Genomic DNA, 17,994 nt, shown 5'->3' with positions numbered 1-17,994 from the left:
GCAGGGTGATCTTCTACCTCCATGCAGCCAGTGGCCTGTGCTCCCCACTGTCATGCTGGAGCCTCCATATTTATTTATTGACCAATAAAATTTGCAGAATTTTGCAGTTGGACCATTGGTTTGACCCAATATGGCTGTTCTTATGTACTGCATTAAACAGTTTATGAGGCAGTTCAGACCTTGCCTCCAGAGATTGTGGGTCCATTTAACAAGAGCCCAAGCAATGCTGATGTTTTGAAACTGAACGTTTGTAGGGCTGCTTCTTGGCCCACTAGACCTTCTTCTTCTTCTTAATCCTATTAGTTTGCTTGCTTGCTACTTCAGAATAAGAGGAAGTGTCAGTCTGTGTAGAGAGCAGTGTCAATGCTACAGTCAGCAACAGGGCCGCCCGGGGGGGGCAAACGGGGCAATTTGCCCCGGGCCCCACAGGGGCCCCTGGCCCCACCTCTGCCTTCTCCCATCCCCCGGCGCCTCAGCGCGCCGCATCAGGAGCGGCCCTGGACAGCGCTGCAGGCGGGGCCTGAGCTCCTCCCACTGAGTCAGAGCCGCGTGGTAAGGGGGCAGGGCTGAGAGCTCCGGTCCTGCTGGAACCACGCCGTTACAGCGCTGTCCAGGGGCCAGGGCAGCTCCTGGACGTGGTGCGCTGAGGCTCCGAGAGAGGGGAGAGGTAGCAGTAACCCAGGAGTGGCCCTGGACAGCGCTGCTGGGGGTGGCGGTCAGGGGACGGGGAATGGGGGGGGTTGGATCGTGGGCATTCCGGGGATCTGTCAGGACTCAGTGGGGGGGTGGATAGGGGTCAGGGCAGTCAGGGGATAGGGAGAATGGTGGGGGGTGGGGTGAGGGGACAAGGAGCAGGATGGGTTGGGGATTCTGAGGGGGACAGTTGGGGAGCAGGAAGTGGGTGGGGGTCAGATGGGGGCAGGGCCAGGCTGTTTGGGGAGGCACAGCCTTCCCTACTCTAAAGCTCATTCAGCCGTTTGAGGCTTGCAGACAGCTATCTAATACAATGAGCCAAGCTGTTATCTTTTCCCTTAGGGCTACCATCCCTTTCACTTCTCAAATGCCAAATTATAGTCTACATTTAATTTCAGTGCCATAGGGAGATTCATGTCAGAGGAGGGTAGCTTCATTTAAAGTTAGCCACTTTAGATTAACAGTGATAGAGCCAAGAGAGCCATGGGGGAGGGATCACATGAGACGAGCTATATCATACACCACCTACCTCCTTCCCAACCCTACCAAGGGAGATTCCCCCCCCCCTGCATTCCCCGAGGCTCCAGAGGGGTTAATTCAGTGGTTCTCAAACTTTTGTACTGGTGACCCCTTTCACATAGCAAACCTCTGAGTGTGACCCCCCCCTTATAAATTAAAAACACTTTTTTATATATTTAACACTATTATAAACGCTGGAGGCAAAGTGGGGTTTGAGGTGGAGGCTGACAGCTCGTGACCCCCCCCAGTAATAATCTTGTGACCCCCTGAGGGGTCCTGACCCCCAGTTTGAGACCCCCTGGGTTAATTTAATTTTAGCACCCTGTGTCCATTCACATGGAGCATATTTTGAGCATTTCAGTTTTCACAACATAGGCTCGTTCCAGAATCTGGGATGAGCCTAAGCTCAAATGCTCAGTTCGTGGAGTATGTACATAGTCTATACTAAAGACAAACCCACAGTAACTGTCTCCAGTTTGTGAGGGACCCCATGGAGCCAGTCTCTAGGAAACAGATACATTCATGGAGGTTAAGTCCATTAATGGCTATTAACCAGGATGGGTAAGGAATGGTGTCCCTAGCCTCTGTTTGTCAGAGGGTGGAGATGGATGGCAGGAGAGAGACCACTTCATCATTACCTGTTAGGTTCACTCTCTCTGGGGCACTCGGCATTGGCCACTGTCGGTAGGCAGGATACTGGGCTGGTTGGACCTTTGGTCTGACCCAGTATGGCCATTCTTATGTTCTAACCTAAATGAACCCAAAGTTATGGAGACAGATATGAGTTAAGGAAGCCAGCAGAGTATCAGAAACCTGGAAAAATCTCTGACTGGATGGGTTCAGGCGTTTGGTCACAAGCTGAGGTGGTTCAAAAAATTTGGATTTTTTTTTAAGCAGAATTTTTTTGTTGTTTCTTTAAACAATCAAACACAGCAAGAAGCAAATATTTGGCCACACACTTCTGAAACCCCAAATCATGTTCAGGTTTTGGCAGACTAATTTCAGCTTTTCAATTTAAAAAAACCACAACAAATTTTGAAGGAAAGCAGACATTGTCCGTGATTTTTTTCTGCTTTTAAAAAACCCCTAGTTTTCGATCCAAAAAAAGTTTTGATGGAAAATATTTGTCCAACCCTTTTAATGAGCTTTAGTGCCTTTTAGCACTATCTGATGCTGAGAACCAGTGAGGTTCTCACCTTGTAAACGTGACTTGAAAAGAAGTTTTCTCAAAACTGGGTTTGTGCCAAGATGCAGAAGGTTTTTAAATGTTTATTTTTCCCAGGGCCACCCGGGGGGCAAGTGGGGCAATTTGCCCCGGGGCTGCAAGGGCCTCCACGAGAATATAGTATTCTATAGTATTGCAACTTTTTTTTATGGAAGGGGCCCCCAAAATTGCTTTGCCCCAGGCCCCCTGAATCCTCTGGGTGGCCATGGTCAGCAAGAGGAAGAGAAGGTGCCTAACAATATACGTGTGTGTTAGCATAGCTTTAGCTGTATACAGTGCATGGTAGTACTATGATCACAGTGAGAAATCATTCATTATTGATCTTAAAAGCACTTCACATATCTTATCAAGTGCTTAAATAGCTAAACCGAACAATAAGAAAGCGGCAGAAGGTATTGTTACAGAAAACTACTTGGCTATTTTGCTCTGGTCTCTTTGCTGCTATTACAGAGGTCATATATGCTGAAGATTGCTTTCCATACAGCTTAACTTAATTATAATGTATTATATTTGACTTTAAGTTTCCAGGTCACATTTGATGTAATAATGATGCTGGAAGACCAGGTGCCAGCTCTTGCAAAGGCCCTCCCTTTTTTATGAAATAATTCTGGTTTATAGAAATGTTTGGTTATTTTTTGAGTGCTCAACTTGAGACCTCTAGCACTTGACTCTTCTCTCTTCCCCCCCCCCCCCCCCGATTCCTTTCCAAGAGATGCTGACATCATGTACTCGCAGTGGTGTCAACTGGAGTTGTGGGTGCCGAGCACCTCTGAGGAATACGGTTTTGCATATTGAGCAGGATACTAAAATGGTCCACCCAAAATTAATGAAACAACAAGGAGTCTGGTGGCACCTTAAAGACTAACAGATTTATTTGGGCATAAGCTTTCGTGGGTAAAAACCTCACTTCTTCGGATGCACAGAGTGAAAGTTACAGATGCAGGCATACATCTGTAACTGCATCTGTAACTTTCACTCTATGCATCCGAAGAAGTGAGGTTTTTACCCACGAAAGCTTATGCCCAAATAAATCTGTTAGTCTTTGGTTTTTTTTGTAGATACAGACTAACACAGCTACCCCCGATACTTGACACCAAAATTAGTGAACAGCCTTGAAAATATGTCATTTACTTAAGTTAAATTAGTAGAATACTTGCTGTCTGCTTTACAGAGCCATTGCTATAAAGCACCTTCAGTCAAAAGGTGTTATTTAAGCGCTAACTACAACTTGTATTTTAAATACAACTCAGATGAAACATGAGGCTCAAATTTGTGGATGGTTGGTAAGGATTCATGCTACTTTAGAACAACTGAGCAACTGACATTTGGTCAAGATAAAAGTTTACTTTGAAAAGTTAAAAGAAACAAATACTGACAGTTTGACAAACTGAATCATAGTAGAGGCTACATGATAGGCGTCATCCCCTTTATATTTGTAAAAATATTTGTCCTCATTTTAAGCATGGAAGATGTTGTATGATATAGGCACTCAAAGACTGCCATATTTTGGGAATTTAAAAACATTAAATAACTCTTCTTCTGAAGCGTACTTTTATTTAGAAAAGAATGAGGGATTCAGGTTACCTAAGTAGTACCAGAAGAACCTTTCCCCCCCCCCCTTAATTCTCATGCTGTAAAGACATGGGGGGCGGGGGAGAAGTATATTGATAATCAGGAACTTCATTTTCCAGTTGATTGACAACTGCTCTTTTTAAACTTGGTGATTTGTCAAAGAGCCATAAAGGGAGTTCAATCTACAGTAATTTTCCTTCATTCATGATTATTTCAGACAAAGTGCTATTTTAAATGTTCTGGTTTAGTATATCTGCTCTGAAGTTTATAACTGTCTGGGTGTGTGTATGTGGCCCAACCCTGCAAGTTCTTGAGTTTATTATAGTTACGTTCAGAGCTGCCAAGGTTTGTGCATCTCCATGTGTGATTTTTACTCACAGGTGACAGCCACTGACTTTGCTTCACTCCCTGCCTGAACTATTGATAGGGGTAGATAGCTGCCTGAAGCTGGAGAAACTATTGCAGGTCAACATTGTAGCCTGCCTAAGCTACAGGGAAGCAGATATGTCATGTGAAACATCTGGAGCTTCATCCTGGTCCTTGGTTTTCGAGCAAGCTTTTTTTCTAAGCTTGTTCTAGTTAGTCTGCTATATGAGTCACAAGTTGGATCCCCTTTTTTCCTAGCCACCTTTGTACCATCTCCAAGACAATCTTTTCTTTGTATACTGCATATGTCTTCCTATCTAAGCATAGCACTTGCTTTCATCTCAACTAGGGTATTGTCTTGCCCACTTTGTCAGTTGTATTGTAATAATGATTGTCAGCCTGGCAATGATTTTGATTTAACTGCTTCTCTTTCCTAAACTCATGAATTCTTTCCCCCTCCCCATATTTAGGCCTTTAGATATTAGATATAATATGTTTTGTGGTAGCACCCAAATAATGGTCCTCCATCTTTGCATTCAGTTATGTGAGTCCTTACACCTGTGCATGCACTTCTCAAGCATTTACATTTGTTTGTATAATTCATGGCTCCTAATATCTGCTCCTCACTTGTCACAGGTGTTAATGCTCAAAGTCTGTGTATACATGCAAATGATGGCCAATCTGAAAATTTTGGCATCACTTCTGCGGAAAAACGTTACTTGTCAACACTTTGCTTCGAAATATTTGAACTAGAGTAGCTTTTATGTTATTAGCTTGTCTTGTCTTGTATACGTAACCTTTGTTTCCTGTTACCAGAATCATAAAGCTTTAGATTGAGTCAATCCTCCATCCTAACACTCAAAAAAGACTTGGGAAGGATTTATTGGTCAATTTCATAAGTTTATGAAACACTACATTTAAACTTTAACTTCAAAATTACAAAATAGCATATTACAGATATTTTTTTAAAGACCTTGTGATTTACAAACATTTCTCTTGTCTTACAGGCAAAACTTTAAGGAAATATTCCCAGAATGTATCTGTTTTTTCTCTTGTAAAAAGAAAAGAAATGTGTTAGAAGCTGTATTTAAAAACAACAACAACCTGGTAAGTAGCAGTTAGCATTTACATTACACACCATGAATATTTATTTCTACAATGTCATAGGTGTGCACAGAATTTTCGCTGGTAGAATTTGCATGAGTCATAATTGGTAATAGCTAAGATCAGTGTTGATGCCTCTACCCTTAGGAAACAGTTACCTTACTTCCCTTTTTCAAATAGGGGAGACTGAAAACTCTTAAAAGGAAGAGTTCATTTTTGAGTTTCTTGTCTCTGTTTTCATCTCTGTTTGAATTTTTCTCTCTTCCTTTCCTTGAGTCTCTTAACATCTTTACTTCATTTTCCTTCCAAAGACCTCTTGTCATGCTTAGCCTTTTTCTGGTCACAAAGCATCCTTTTTCTTCCTCTTTTCCACTGCACAAGGCTGAAAGCTCAGCTTTTGTAGTGCTCCTAACTCCTGCCTGCACCATAAGTTGCAATAATTAGTCCTGAACTCCACTTTTTTTCATATGTATGTAAATCACCCTGCCAGCCCCTCATTCTGATTGCGTCTTGGCCAGTTACTTCTCCATGACCAAACACTTAGGGTATGTCTACAATACGAAATTAGGTCGATTTTTTTTTTAAAGAATTCTATTTTATACAGTCCACACTATGCCTATGTCCACACTAAGCGCATTAAGTCGGCAGAGTGCATCCTCACTACCGTAGCTAGAATCGACTTGCAGAGCGGTGCACTGTGAGTAGCTATCCCACAGTTCCTGCAGTCTCCATCGCCCATTGGAATTCTGGGTAAAACTCCCAATGCCTGATGGGGCAAAAACTTTGTCGCGGGTGGTTTTGGGTACGTGTCATCAGGCTCCCCTCCCTCTCTCCTTCTGTGAAAGCAACGGCAGACAATCGTTTCGCGCCTTTTTTCTGGGGTCCCGTCCGCCGGACCCACTCAGCCTGCTGTCTGCCTGGATGATCGGAACCCCAGACAGGCAACGGGCTGAGCGGGGCCGGCGGACGGAGCCCCAGACCAGCATCAGCTGAGTGGCTCAGCCCGCTGCCGGTCTGGGCCTCCATCCCCCAGCTCCTGCTAGCGGGGGTCCTGCTCAGCTGGCAGACCTCAGTGAGGTCAATTAGGAGTGCCCGGACAGACATGGCTATCCTCCTCTTAGAGCACTGAATGGGAGTGGCTCCAGGTCATTCTCTTTACCAGCCATCGCTGGTAAATAGTATCAATGGCCAATGAGGGTCTGGCTGGAGAATCTTGCCTACATGCTCGGGGTTCTACTGATCGCCATATTTGGGGTCGGGAAGGAATTTTCCTCCAGGGTAGATTGGCAGAGGCTCTGGAGGCTTTTCGCCTTCCTCCGCAGCATGGGGCAGGGGTCGCTAGCTGGAGGATTCTCTGCTACTTGAAGTCTCTAAACCACAGGATTTGGGGACTTCAACAGCAGAGTCAAGGGAAAGGGGTTGGGTCGGCTTTGTGGCCTGCATCATGCGGGAGGTCAGACCAGATGATCATAATGGTCCCTTCTGACCTTAAAGTCTATGAGTCTTAAGTTTTTTGTCTCATGGAGATTCAGTCCTGCCTGGAATATCATGCGAGCTGGAGGCTTCTGCCTCAGGCTGCTCTCCCAGCTGGCAGCACTGCGCGGTCGCACCTACCCCAGCCTGCCCCTTGCTCCCATGGACAGTAGTAAGGAGCAGTTCAACTTGTGGAATGACAAATCCAGAATGAAGGATTGCACTCTATGGGCCACGTTCAGATTATTTCAGAGTCCTAGATAGCATTTATTCCCTATAAAAGGCTTCATGAAAATTTCCCCCTGCCCCTAACAAAAATGTTAATTTATCAGAGCAGCTGAAAGGATAAGGAACCTGGGACTGTAACTTAGAGAGAGCTTCCATATTATTTAACTCATAATTGATATAATTCAAATTAAAATTTCACAGCGCGGTCTGTTCTAAGACTAAAAATGCAGGAGGGGAGTCAGAAAAAGGAACAGTGATCTGTTTCCGCCCAGTTTCGAACTGGGGATGTTTTGCGTGTTAAGTGAACATGATAACCACAACACTACGGGCTTCTTTTTTTGCCACATCCTTTGCCGAATGCACAGGAATGTTTTCTATAGCTACAGAAGCTACCTAATGCAATGTCTATATCTATGGCCTTCTTGCTCACAAAGCAGTCATGCCCCTGCCCAAGGCTGACTCAGCGCGGCGTGCATGGGACACAGCGACCTGACTCGGGCAGGATCGCTAGCGAGGCATGATACTTTTGCCGTTAAGCAAACATACCAATTCTTTCCTGGCCTCTGCCACTGAATGCCTCCATGCATTACGCTGAGCCCTGTCAGTGTGGGAGGACTTCATGAGCTCGGAAAACAGGCCATCGCGAGTGCATTTTTTTTCGCCTTCTAATCTGCAATAACCTCAGGGACGGAGATGATAGGGGGAGCATAGAAACATTCTGGGGGGACTGCATGGTCACCTGTGCTGCTGAGTTCGCCACACTGGCCAAACAGGAAAAGAAATTCAAAAGTTCCCGTGGCTTTTCCTGTGTACCTGGCTAGTGCATTTGAGTTCAAAGTGCTGTCCAGAGCAGTCACAATGGAGCACTCCTGGAGGCCAATACCCTCGAATTGTGTCCACACTACTCCAAATTCGACCTGGCGATGTCGATTTCAGCGCTAATCCCCTCGTCGGGGAGGAGTACCAAAATCGATTTTAAGAGCCCTTTAAGTTGACAAAAATGGCTTTGTCGTGTGGACAGGTGCAGGGTTAAATCGATCTAACGCTGCTAAATTTGACCTAAACTCGTAGTGTAGACCAGGGCTGAGTATTAGGATGTCCGATGTTAGACACCTATACTCTTTAATTTTATTTCTACGATGAAAAGTTGCTCATGCAATATATACCTTTTCAGTGGAAGAAGTAGTGATCACAACATTCACATGAGGTTTTGAGTGTCAGATAACTTCTTAATCCCAAAATTATTGTAGGCATGTGTTAAAATTATTAAGATGTCATATTTGACATAATGACTGCACAGGGTTTTTTTTCTCCATTTCAGCAACATTAATACAACTATTTTAAAGAACAGAGTTAAGCAGTCCTAGAGATCCTTTTTCCTATTTGTTGGTGTGAAGGGAGTCACACCTGGGCCTGTTCTTACTGATCTCACATCTTAACTCTATTTTTAAATTTTATTTTTGGTTCTTCTATCTAGTCTTGTAGCAGTAACTAAAATGAGTCATACTGCATATATGCTCTTCACTTTTTGTGCATCCTAGTGCACCCAATATTTCTCTAGTCACCACCACTGCTTCATGCCACTTTCACTATGCCTTTCTCAGTAACATAGATAATTTTTGATCTTTCTGTAATTTATGTTGTAATTTCTAATATATTTTTCCCTTCCTGTTAATTTCAAATTGCCAGTGTGTTACTGGCCAACTAGCAATATTACCATAATATTTACGAGAGGAAAGAGAAACTTATTAATTCCACTGGAGTAGTTGGCAGTGGAGGAATTTGAAGAAACATTTCTAGGTTTTCTTACTTTTTGTATTTAAATTTTTTTTTAAATAGCGTCCAAATACTGAAATCCAGTGTACTATGTGCATTTATTTTAAAGTAAAATTCAAATGTTTGGACATATATAATGTGAAGAATTGAAAGTAATCTTGCTCTACTGCATTTGAGTCTTCTCCAAAGTAGAATCACATTTTGAGCAACATGCATTATTAGTGAATATTTAATTCAATCATTTGTTTAATTAAAAGGACCACTGTCCATGCTGGTAAACCCAAAATTTAATATTACATTTTATTAGAAATTGATGTTTTAGTTTTAGATCTCCGTTTTGATCTAATTTACTTATGGTTTTTAAAAGTTTCTTGATTATTTTGAAAGTAAAGCCTGTTTTATCCTGGGAAAGATGCTGGAGTCCCTTTATTTTATAAACACTTGTGCCTCACTTGCGCAGTGGTGCTGGGATTTTCAAAACCACATGAGGGAGCTAGATGCCCAAATCCCATTGAAATTCAATAGCATTTGGGCATTTAGCTCCCTTAATCTTCTTTGAAAAGTCCCAGCCTATGCATACATACTTTATAGAGTGTGAGAAGATGCATTTAGTTTGAATTCACAATGTTTATTTAGACATTTAAAAAAAATCCTGAATCATAGGACATCTGATTTTCCTCTGACTTAGTCATTTTCCTTTAAGTTTTAGCTGCTTCTAAATATGCAGTCTGGGCATTACAGCTCACTTCTAGCTTACTAGAAAACTGGAATTAAGCCATTAATTTACCTTTATACATTCCCAAGGAAAACTTTGCTTTGTGGATGTTCATCTAATAGATATTTTATAAATGAGTATTGCTTGTTAATAGTTAGAAAATATAAAAGCAATTAATAGTACATGGAAAATATCTCATGATATGGATGAGAAACAGAAACCCTTCAAAATTTACAGATGGTAGATATCTGTGACTAACTTACGTTTAGTGTAGTTTGTGGAGGGTGAATAGCTGAAGCCACAATTGGGGGGAAAAAAATATAGGAATAATTTTTTAAAAACTTTTCAGTCCTATAGACTTCACGTGTAGCTCAAAATCTTGAGAATTGTAAACTTTTTAAAGGATAAGCATTGATACTTCTCTATTTTTCTTTTTTGTGTTTGCAGCTCAGACATGAGCAGTGCCAGTAACTCGCTGGCACGTGAATTTTTGATAGATGTCAATCGTCTCTGCAATGCTGTGGTCCAGAGGGCTGAGGCCAGGGAGGAGGAAGAGGAAGAAACTCACATGGCAGCACTTGGACAATACCTTGTTCAGGGTCGTGGTTTTACTTTGCTTACTATGCTCAATTCCATCATGGATCAGGTAAGTTTTCATAGTTTTGAGTGACTTGTAGATTATATTTGCAGTACAGCAGTTTACATTTCTGCTATTGTGTTTTGAAGAAAATATGTTTGTGGCAGGATGTGCCTTTGATAGGCTTTTTTTGTTTGTATTTTCCCTTTGAGAGTCTGTACTTTCTTCTTCTGGGTTTTCTTGTTTTGCATGGTAGCGTGTGAATGAGCATGATTAAAAAGGAAGTGTGAAAGACAGTAAACTTTTTGTTTTGTTTAATAGTAGCAGCTTTCTTTCTGTCCTTACTAGAAAAAGGACAAATGGGTAAATGCATGCTCCTTTGAAACAGCTAGTGTTCCACTAGCTAGATCCACTAACATGGTGGTCTTCCAGGGTCTGTGCTAAAAGATCAGACTGCAGTACTGGGACTAGAATTTGTAGTTGAGGTGCAGGCCTTAAAGAGATGCTATACAGCGCAGTATTGGAAATCATCTCGCCACTGTTCAGAGACTACAATACTAGAGCTTGTTAGAAAATGGTGGTGTTTTTTCCCCATATCAAATGTCAGCAAACTAACTTTGTTTTTTCACTCAAAATTTTTAGCAGGGAATTTTGACTTTCCCTCAACTAAAAGTCCAAGTGAAAATAAAATAAAAAAAAAAGAGGAAAGCAGACACTTACATTTAAGTACCATTTGGTCAAAAACCCAATTTTCTGTTCCCCTAAAAAAAAAAAGCTTTTGTGTAAAATTTTTTGCCATACCTGTCCAATATCCATGCACATTATGTCACCAATACTCTAAAATGTGATCTCCTATTTCGCATGGCATCTCTGGGTTCCCCCCAGGCTCTCCCATTCAACCAGACTCGTACAAAAATTTAAAGCATTGTTCTTAACTGAAAAGTTAGCTCAGGATAAAAATGTTTTTTCTCAGTTTGTTCACTTTGCGCATTTCCCAGCCCTTTGCATTTTCCCATTTTTAGTCAATGTATCCCTTGCTAAAAAGACCCTTATAACATCAACAGGGAGCAGAAAAAAATTAGTATTTTTTGAAATACCTTTTTAAAAATGTACAAGACCTACTGTACTTTTAAACAGAAATTGAAATGTTAAGCCTATTAAATTCAAAATGGTAGTGAAGTCTTTAAACTAATAGTTCCTTGTTTGTTTGTGTGCACTTCCTTTCTATAATCACATTTCTAAACTATTATGATAGCGGTCTCTCATTTAAACAGTAATACTGTAGTCTTCAGCTCTTGTCTTTGTTTCTAAATAATGTCAACATCAGTTAATCCAGCAACCCAGAAATCTTCCCCACAAAGTACACATTTTAATAAACAAGGCAAACAGAAACTCCATAAAAGCCGGTGGTACTGGTTTCTGCAAAACACAACTCTTAATATTACACTAGCTTTCTGATAAACTAAGATGCAGTTATTACCTACCTAATATGGTGCAGATGAAGCTTCATGGTCTCATTAAGTTATTTGTTTCATAAGTTATCCTGTTTACAACTGCATTGTTTCTAACTTTTGGGTATTGATTTGCATTTAATAGAAATTCAGACAATTCTAGAACTAGTTCCTTGCCGTGTACTGGCTCAAAGGTGTAGAATTTTAGGACTGACCATTACAAATGCACGTTTACAGTTTCTGTGGATCCCAAATGTTTTTGTAGTTGATGGCACCTACAGATTTGTTTAAGGATTTTATGAATCTTTAGAGATTTGTAAGTATCAGGGAGAACAGTAAATTTCCCACTCAAATTTCATAGCTCTTTGTTAATGCTATTTATGGAATTTAAACCTGTAAAAATAATTATCTTGGGATTCAGAGCCTTGTCAGTATTCTAATTCCGAGAACATGTTGAAACCACAGTATTGTAGAATATTGATACTATGTGTTCATGCTAACCTTCCTCTCATAATTTGATTCACAGTAGGTTCTAATTAATATCTTCTGTGGGTTAGTTTTACACTCCATGTCTAGAGCGGATTTACCTGTATTACTTTGTGGATAAGAGACAGGTTGTTTTTGTGTTTTGTCCTCAGAACTTCATATTTAACTGATGGAAGGATAGGAGAGAGAGATTTTGATGCCAGTTCAGTTAGCATAATTTTTAATTGACACTTGTAAAAGCTGTTAAGTGGGCAGTGTCAAGGCTCCTTCCCCCACTCTGAACTTTAGGGTACAGATGTGGGGGCCTGTATGAAAACTTCTAAGTTTAACTACCAGCTTAGATCTGGTCCGCTTCCACCACTCCCAATGTGCTAATTCCCCTCCCTGGGTAGCCTTGAGAGACACTTCACCAATTCCCTGGTGAATACAGATCCAAACCCCTTGGATCTTAAAACAAGGAGAAATTAACCATCCCCCCTCCTTTCTCCCACCAACTCCTGGTGGATCAAGATCCAACCCCCTTGGATCTAAAAACAAGGAAAAATCAATCAGGTTCTTAAAAAGAAGGCTTTTAATTAAAGAAAAAAGGTAAAAATCATCTCTGTAAAATCAGGATGGAAAATAACTTTACAGGGTAATCAAACTTAAAGAGCCCAGAGGAACCCCCCCTAGCCTTAGGTTCAAAGTTACAGCAAACAGAGGTAAACACCCTAGTAAAAGGTACATTTACAAGTTGAGAAAACAAAGATAAAACTAACACGCCTTGCCTGGCTGTTTACTTACAAGTTTGAAATATGAGACTTGTTCAGAAAGATTTGGAGAGTGTGGATTGCTGTCTGGTCCCTCTCAGTCCCAAGAGCGAACAACCACCAAAACAAAGAGCACAAACAAAAGCCTTCTCCCCACCAAGATTTGAAAATATCTTGTCCCCTTATTGGTCCTTTGGGTCAGGTGTCAGCCAGGTTACCTGAGCTTCTTAACCCTTTACAGGTAAAAGAATTTTGGAGTCTCTGGCCAGGAGGGATTTTATAGTATTGTACACAGGAGGGCTGTTACCCTTCCCTCTATAGTTATGACAGGCGCTATTAATGTTTATATAGTGCTTTGAGGAACACATTATAACAGCTGTGTATGATTGTCTAGTTTTATTGTTTGGGGGCGAGTTGGGCTCTATTTATTTATATTTATTTATATAATATATATAATTTTCCTAAACCTGATGTAAGTAATACTGGGCCACTGCATTTTGGCATATTGCCAATTTTGATTTATTGCTCTTAAGGCTGAGTTCTTACATACATTGAAAGACTCTAGGGCTACCCTCCGCTCGTTGGGACATGAATGTATGGGCCAGAAACAGAAGTTACACCACCTATCGTCGACCCAAGGTGCTGGTCTTCTCAATTCTATCACCAGAGACCTTATGAGCCTCAATGAAAATGTCCCAAAATCCAAATATCTTGTTTCCTTGTCCTCCATCACTGGCTTCCTTTTTGCAGGCCCAGCCTCAGGCCAACAGGTATTTTTGATGTGAGCTGAAGAGCCAACAACCACAGAATCGAACACCTCATGACCCCTCCATTCCCTTTGGGTGTCACTTAGTACTCTCTTACCATGGGGGGAGGGATAGCTCAGTGGTTTGAGCATTGGCCTGCTAAACCCAGGGTTGTGAGTTCAATCCTTGAGGGGGCCATTTAGGGATCTGAAGCAAAAATCTGTCTGGGGATTGGTCCTGCTTTTAGCAGCGGGTTGGACTAGATGACCTCCTGGGGTCCCTTCCAACCCTGGTATGCTATGATTCTATGCTTGGAGTGCAATAACAATGGACAAATCGGTGCTGAATGTCATCTGCCATGGCTATACCATTGTGTTTGTCATGCTTCCTCCTCCAAAAGCCCCTTCCCCATCCCTCTTCAGGAATCACTCTCATGACAGTATCCTCTTCCCAGAGGTGAACTCCTAATTGCATCAGGGAGCAATAGAGCAGAAACAGGGTTCTACTCAACTTGCTTCCTGATTCCTTAGGAAAAAGGAGGTTGGAAACCAATCCTCGACCTCAGTCAGTTTAGTCACTTCATCTGCAAAATCAAGTTTCATGTGGTCACATTGACAGAAATCATTCCCTCTTTAGGAAAGGGCATGTGGCTCACAGCTCTCAATATGAAGGACAGTTACTTCCATGCCAACATTCATCCTGCCCACAAACATTTTTTCAGATTCACAGTGAGCACCGGCCATTTCCAATACAGTACTTCCTTTTGGAATAGCTACTGCTCCCAGAGTCTTTACCAAAGTATTTTCTATAGTGAGAACTCGCATCAGGTGTTCTGATCGTCTTGTTTTTTCCATACCTCGACAACTGGTTCCTGGCAGCCAGATCCCACCAGGAAATCCTCGCATCACCCTCCATGTTACTCAACTCCTTGCTTCACTGGGAATCAATGTCAACATCAAGAAATCAATCCTCAGCCCCCACAGTCGCTAGATTTCATCGGGGCTACCATAAACTCTATCACATCATGGGAATACCTGCCCATAGACACATGTCAGGCAATGAACACTATTTCTCACATCATGAATGACCCACATGTATTGGTCAAGATGTGCCTGCCTCTTCTGGGCCACATGGTTTCATGCACCTACATGACCCCTTCATCTTCACTGCCTCCATACATGGCTCCATTCTGCGTACTTGCAAAGCTATCATTCTCTGGACTTCAGGCTGAAAGTTCCGGCCAAGATACTATCATCCCTACTACTGTGGACAGACCCCCATCATGTATGTCTGAGGTCCCTTTCTTCCCTCCTCTCCAAGCAAAATTATCATCACCAACGTGTCTCTAATAGGCGGGGGAGCCCATATGGATAACTGCTTTGCACAAGGCTCCTGAACCTCTTGTGAGTCCAGGATGCATATCAACATCTTGGAACTTTGAGCAGTGCAAAAGATGTGTGAATCCTTTCTCCCACTTCTATATCAACAAACAAGGGGGAGCGAGATCCCCCGCTCTCCGCACAGAAGTGGTCAAGCTCTGGAACTGATGCATCAAATTACACTATCTGCAGCTTAGCTTCCAGGAACACAGAATGTGCTTGCAGACTCACTCAGCAGGCACTTTGTGAATGACCAGGAATGGGAGCTTCAAAATACAGGGCTATGCAACATTTTCAAACAATGGGGGACCCCAACCAGGGACCTATTCGTTTCTCAGACCAGTAGCAAATGCACCAAATACCTGCTCCAAACCAAATCAACTACGCATTTCCTCTACTGCCGTTCCTACCTTGAGTTTTCCTCAAATCCATCGAGACAGGACAATGGTCATCCTTATCGCCACCTTCTGGCCCAGGCAGTTCTGGTTCCCCAATCTCCTCCGCACGTCCTCTGATTCCCATCCTGAACTTCTCCGATCTCCTCACCCAACACAGTGGCAGAATCAAGCACCCCAATCCACATGCACTCCATCTCAGGGCATGGTATTTGGATAGGCATCTACTCTAGAATCAGTATGCTCCTCATCTGTACAAGACATTCTCTCTAACAGTAGGAAGGAGTCCACTAGACAATGCTACCGAGCTAAGTGGAGGCGCTTTTCCTCTTGGGCCTAACTTATAGGCATTCCACCAGAAGAGGCAGACATCCCCCAATCTTGGACTGCATTCTATCCCTGAAGTCATTGGGTCTCACCCTCAGCACTTTGATGGCCCACTCGGCTGCGATTAGCACATTCCATCCATTGGTAGAGGGCTGTTCTGTTTTTACACACCCGTTAACTGCTAGATTTCAGAAAGACCTCCTCAGAACCTTCCCTCCCTGCCAAATGATTGCACCTCACTGGGTTTCGAATTTGATACTCAGCTTTAATGAGTCACTGGTGTCCTCCTCTTTGTCTCTCCTTTCCATGAAAGTTGCCTTCCTGGGGGCGTTCACTTCAGCAAGGAGAGTCTGAACTCAGTGCTATAATGGTTGACCCATCATTCCCAGTATTGAAGAAAGTTTCTTTACGTCTACGCCCTAAATTTCTACCAAAGGTAGTATCCCACTTTCACATTAACCAAGCTATTCATTTACCTGTTTTCTTTCTGAAACCACATGCCTTCATAGACGAATGTAGACTCCATTCCCTCAATGTCAGGTGTGTGCTGACCTTCTACCTAGGAGAACAAAACTTATCAGAAAGTCCCCTATACTATTCAGTACAAAAGCTGAGAGACTCCGAGGACGGGCCATGTTCATACAGAGAATCTCCAAGTGGATTTCTGATTGTATCAAACCCTGGTGCCATCTGATGGGCCTGCCTCCTGCTGCAGGGATATGCATTCACTCCACTAAAACTCAAGCGGCAACTGTGGCCTCCCTCCAAGACTTGCCTCTAATAGACCTATGTAGTGCAGCCACAAAGTGCACACCTTTGTGACACATTATGCACTGGTGCAAGACTCAGCAGCAGATACTTAATTTGGCCTGGTGGTCCTTCACATGACCCTTCCATTGTCATCCTTGCACCCTCCACCAACTTAGTTACTGCTTGTCAATCACCCTCCGTGGAATACAGTAGGGACCATCACTCGAAAAAGAGGAGGAGATTACTCAACTAGAGGCTCTTCAAGGTGTATATGGTCCCCCTGCAGCAGAGGGGAAGAGGGTGGGGTGTCTCAGATTTATGTTGGAGAAGGAACTGGAATCAAAGTTGGTCCATCCTGCTCTTTATCACCTCGGATGGAAGCATGAGGCGAGTCAGGGAGCATGTTCAGCCCAACGGACACTACTTTCAAATTCTCTAACTCCAAGTGCAGGATGCACATGCGTAAACCTCAGTGGAATACATCTTGAAGAACCTCCAGTTACAGGTAAGTAATCTCCTCTTCTATGTGATGGTCTACAAAATATATGGACTTAACTAAGGTTTCTATCAATAGTTCAAAGTAGTTCAAATAGCTGACTAAATTTAGTTGCTTGTCATAGATCCTCGCAAAACCTTGGTTAAGTTGCAGTAAATGTGTGTCTTTTACACATGCAATCTGTTCTTCCAAGAGCTTTCCTTAAAGCCATGGAATGGTTTCATTTAGTGGTTGTAGTAAGTTCGGAAGAGTACAGCATAGTAATATAGATTTTTAAAAGACTGTACAAAGACAGATGAGAACTGCTTCCTTGTATATAGGAATCCATTTTAAATGTTGTCATTTCCCAGTGGATACTATCTACCTTCTAACTCAGCATAGAGGAAAAACTGTAGTAAATGACTTTTTAAAATGGTGACCATTGTATTAGAGCAGTGGTGCCCAAACTTTTCCTCTTGTTCCCCCCCCCCACCAATAATGCAATGTGTCCCCCCCCAGCTGGGGGCTGGGAATGGGGGCCAAGAGCAGGGGTGGGTGGCACTCCCTTCCCGCCCCTGCGTGGGGGTTGGTCAAGGCCGTGCCGTGCCCTGCCCCGGATGTTCCCACCACAGTTTGGGGACCACTATACTAGAGGAAGAATGGTCGTCTGTTTGGGACACTAACCTGGGACTTGAGAAACCCTAGTTCAGTTCCCCACTCTGTCACAGACTTCCTGTGTGACCTTAGACAAATAACTTGGAGATTCTCTACTTCAGTTTGTCATTTGTATAGGGAATTAATAGCACTTCCCTACCTCACAGTGGTTTTATGAAGATAAATACATTAAGCTTGTGACCCTCCAATACTACAGTAATGACATACCTCTGATAAATACTACATTCTGAAGGCAGATTAATGTAATGTTTTCCTTGTCCGTTTTGTGATGTAAAACTCTCCTTCCTATTGAATAAAATAGCAGCAAATTGGT

The 17,994-nt window shown here is 42.6% G+C and overlaps 1 protein-coding gene across 6 annotated transcripts in view; it reads left to right on the top strand.

Moving 5' to 3' along the window:
* LYST (lysosomal trafficking regulator) overlaps positions 1–17,994 on the top strand; it is a 151,462-nt gene that overhangs the window by 26,654 nt on the left and 106,814 nt on the right. For all 6 annotated transcript variants that reach the window (XM_042848373.2, XM_005291190.5, XM_042848372.2 and 3 more), the window contains exons 2-3: positions 5,383–5,482; positions 10,119–10,317. In XM_042848373.2, the coding sequence (XP_042704307.2) occupies positions 10,126–10,317 (192 nt within the window). In that variant the 5' untranslated portion in view covers positions 5,383–5,482; positions 10,119–10,125. The remainder of the gene's footprint in view (positions 1–5,382; positions 5,483–10,118; positions 10,318–17,994) is intronic.

This window comes from Chrysemys picta, chromosome 3 (assembly GCF_011386835.1).
Source record: "Chrysemys picta bellii isolate R12L10 chromosome 3, ASM1138683v2, whole genome shotgun sequence".
Classification (NCBI taxonomy): Eukaryota; Metazoa; Chordata; order Testudines; family Emydidae; genus Chrysemys; species Chrysemys picta.
The sequence above is the reverse complement of the archived record's forward strand: the minus strand, read 5'-3'. Positions and strand labels throughout refer to the sequence as shown.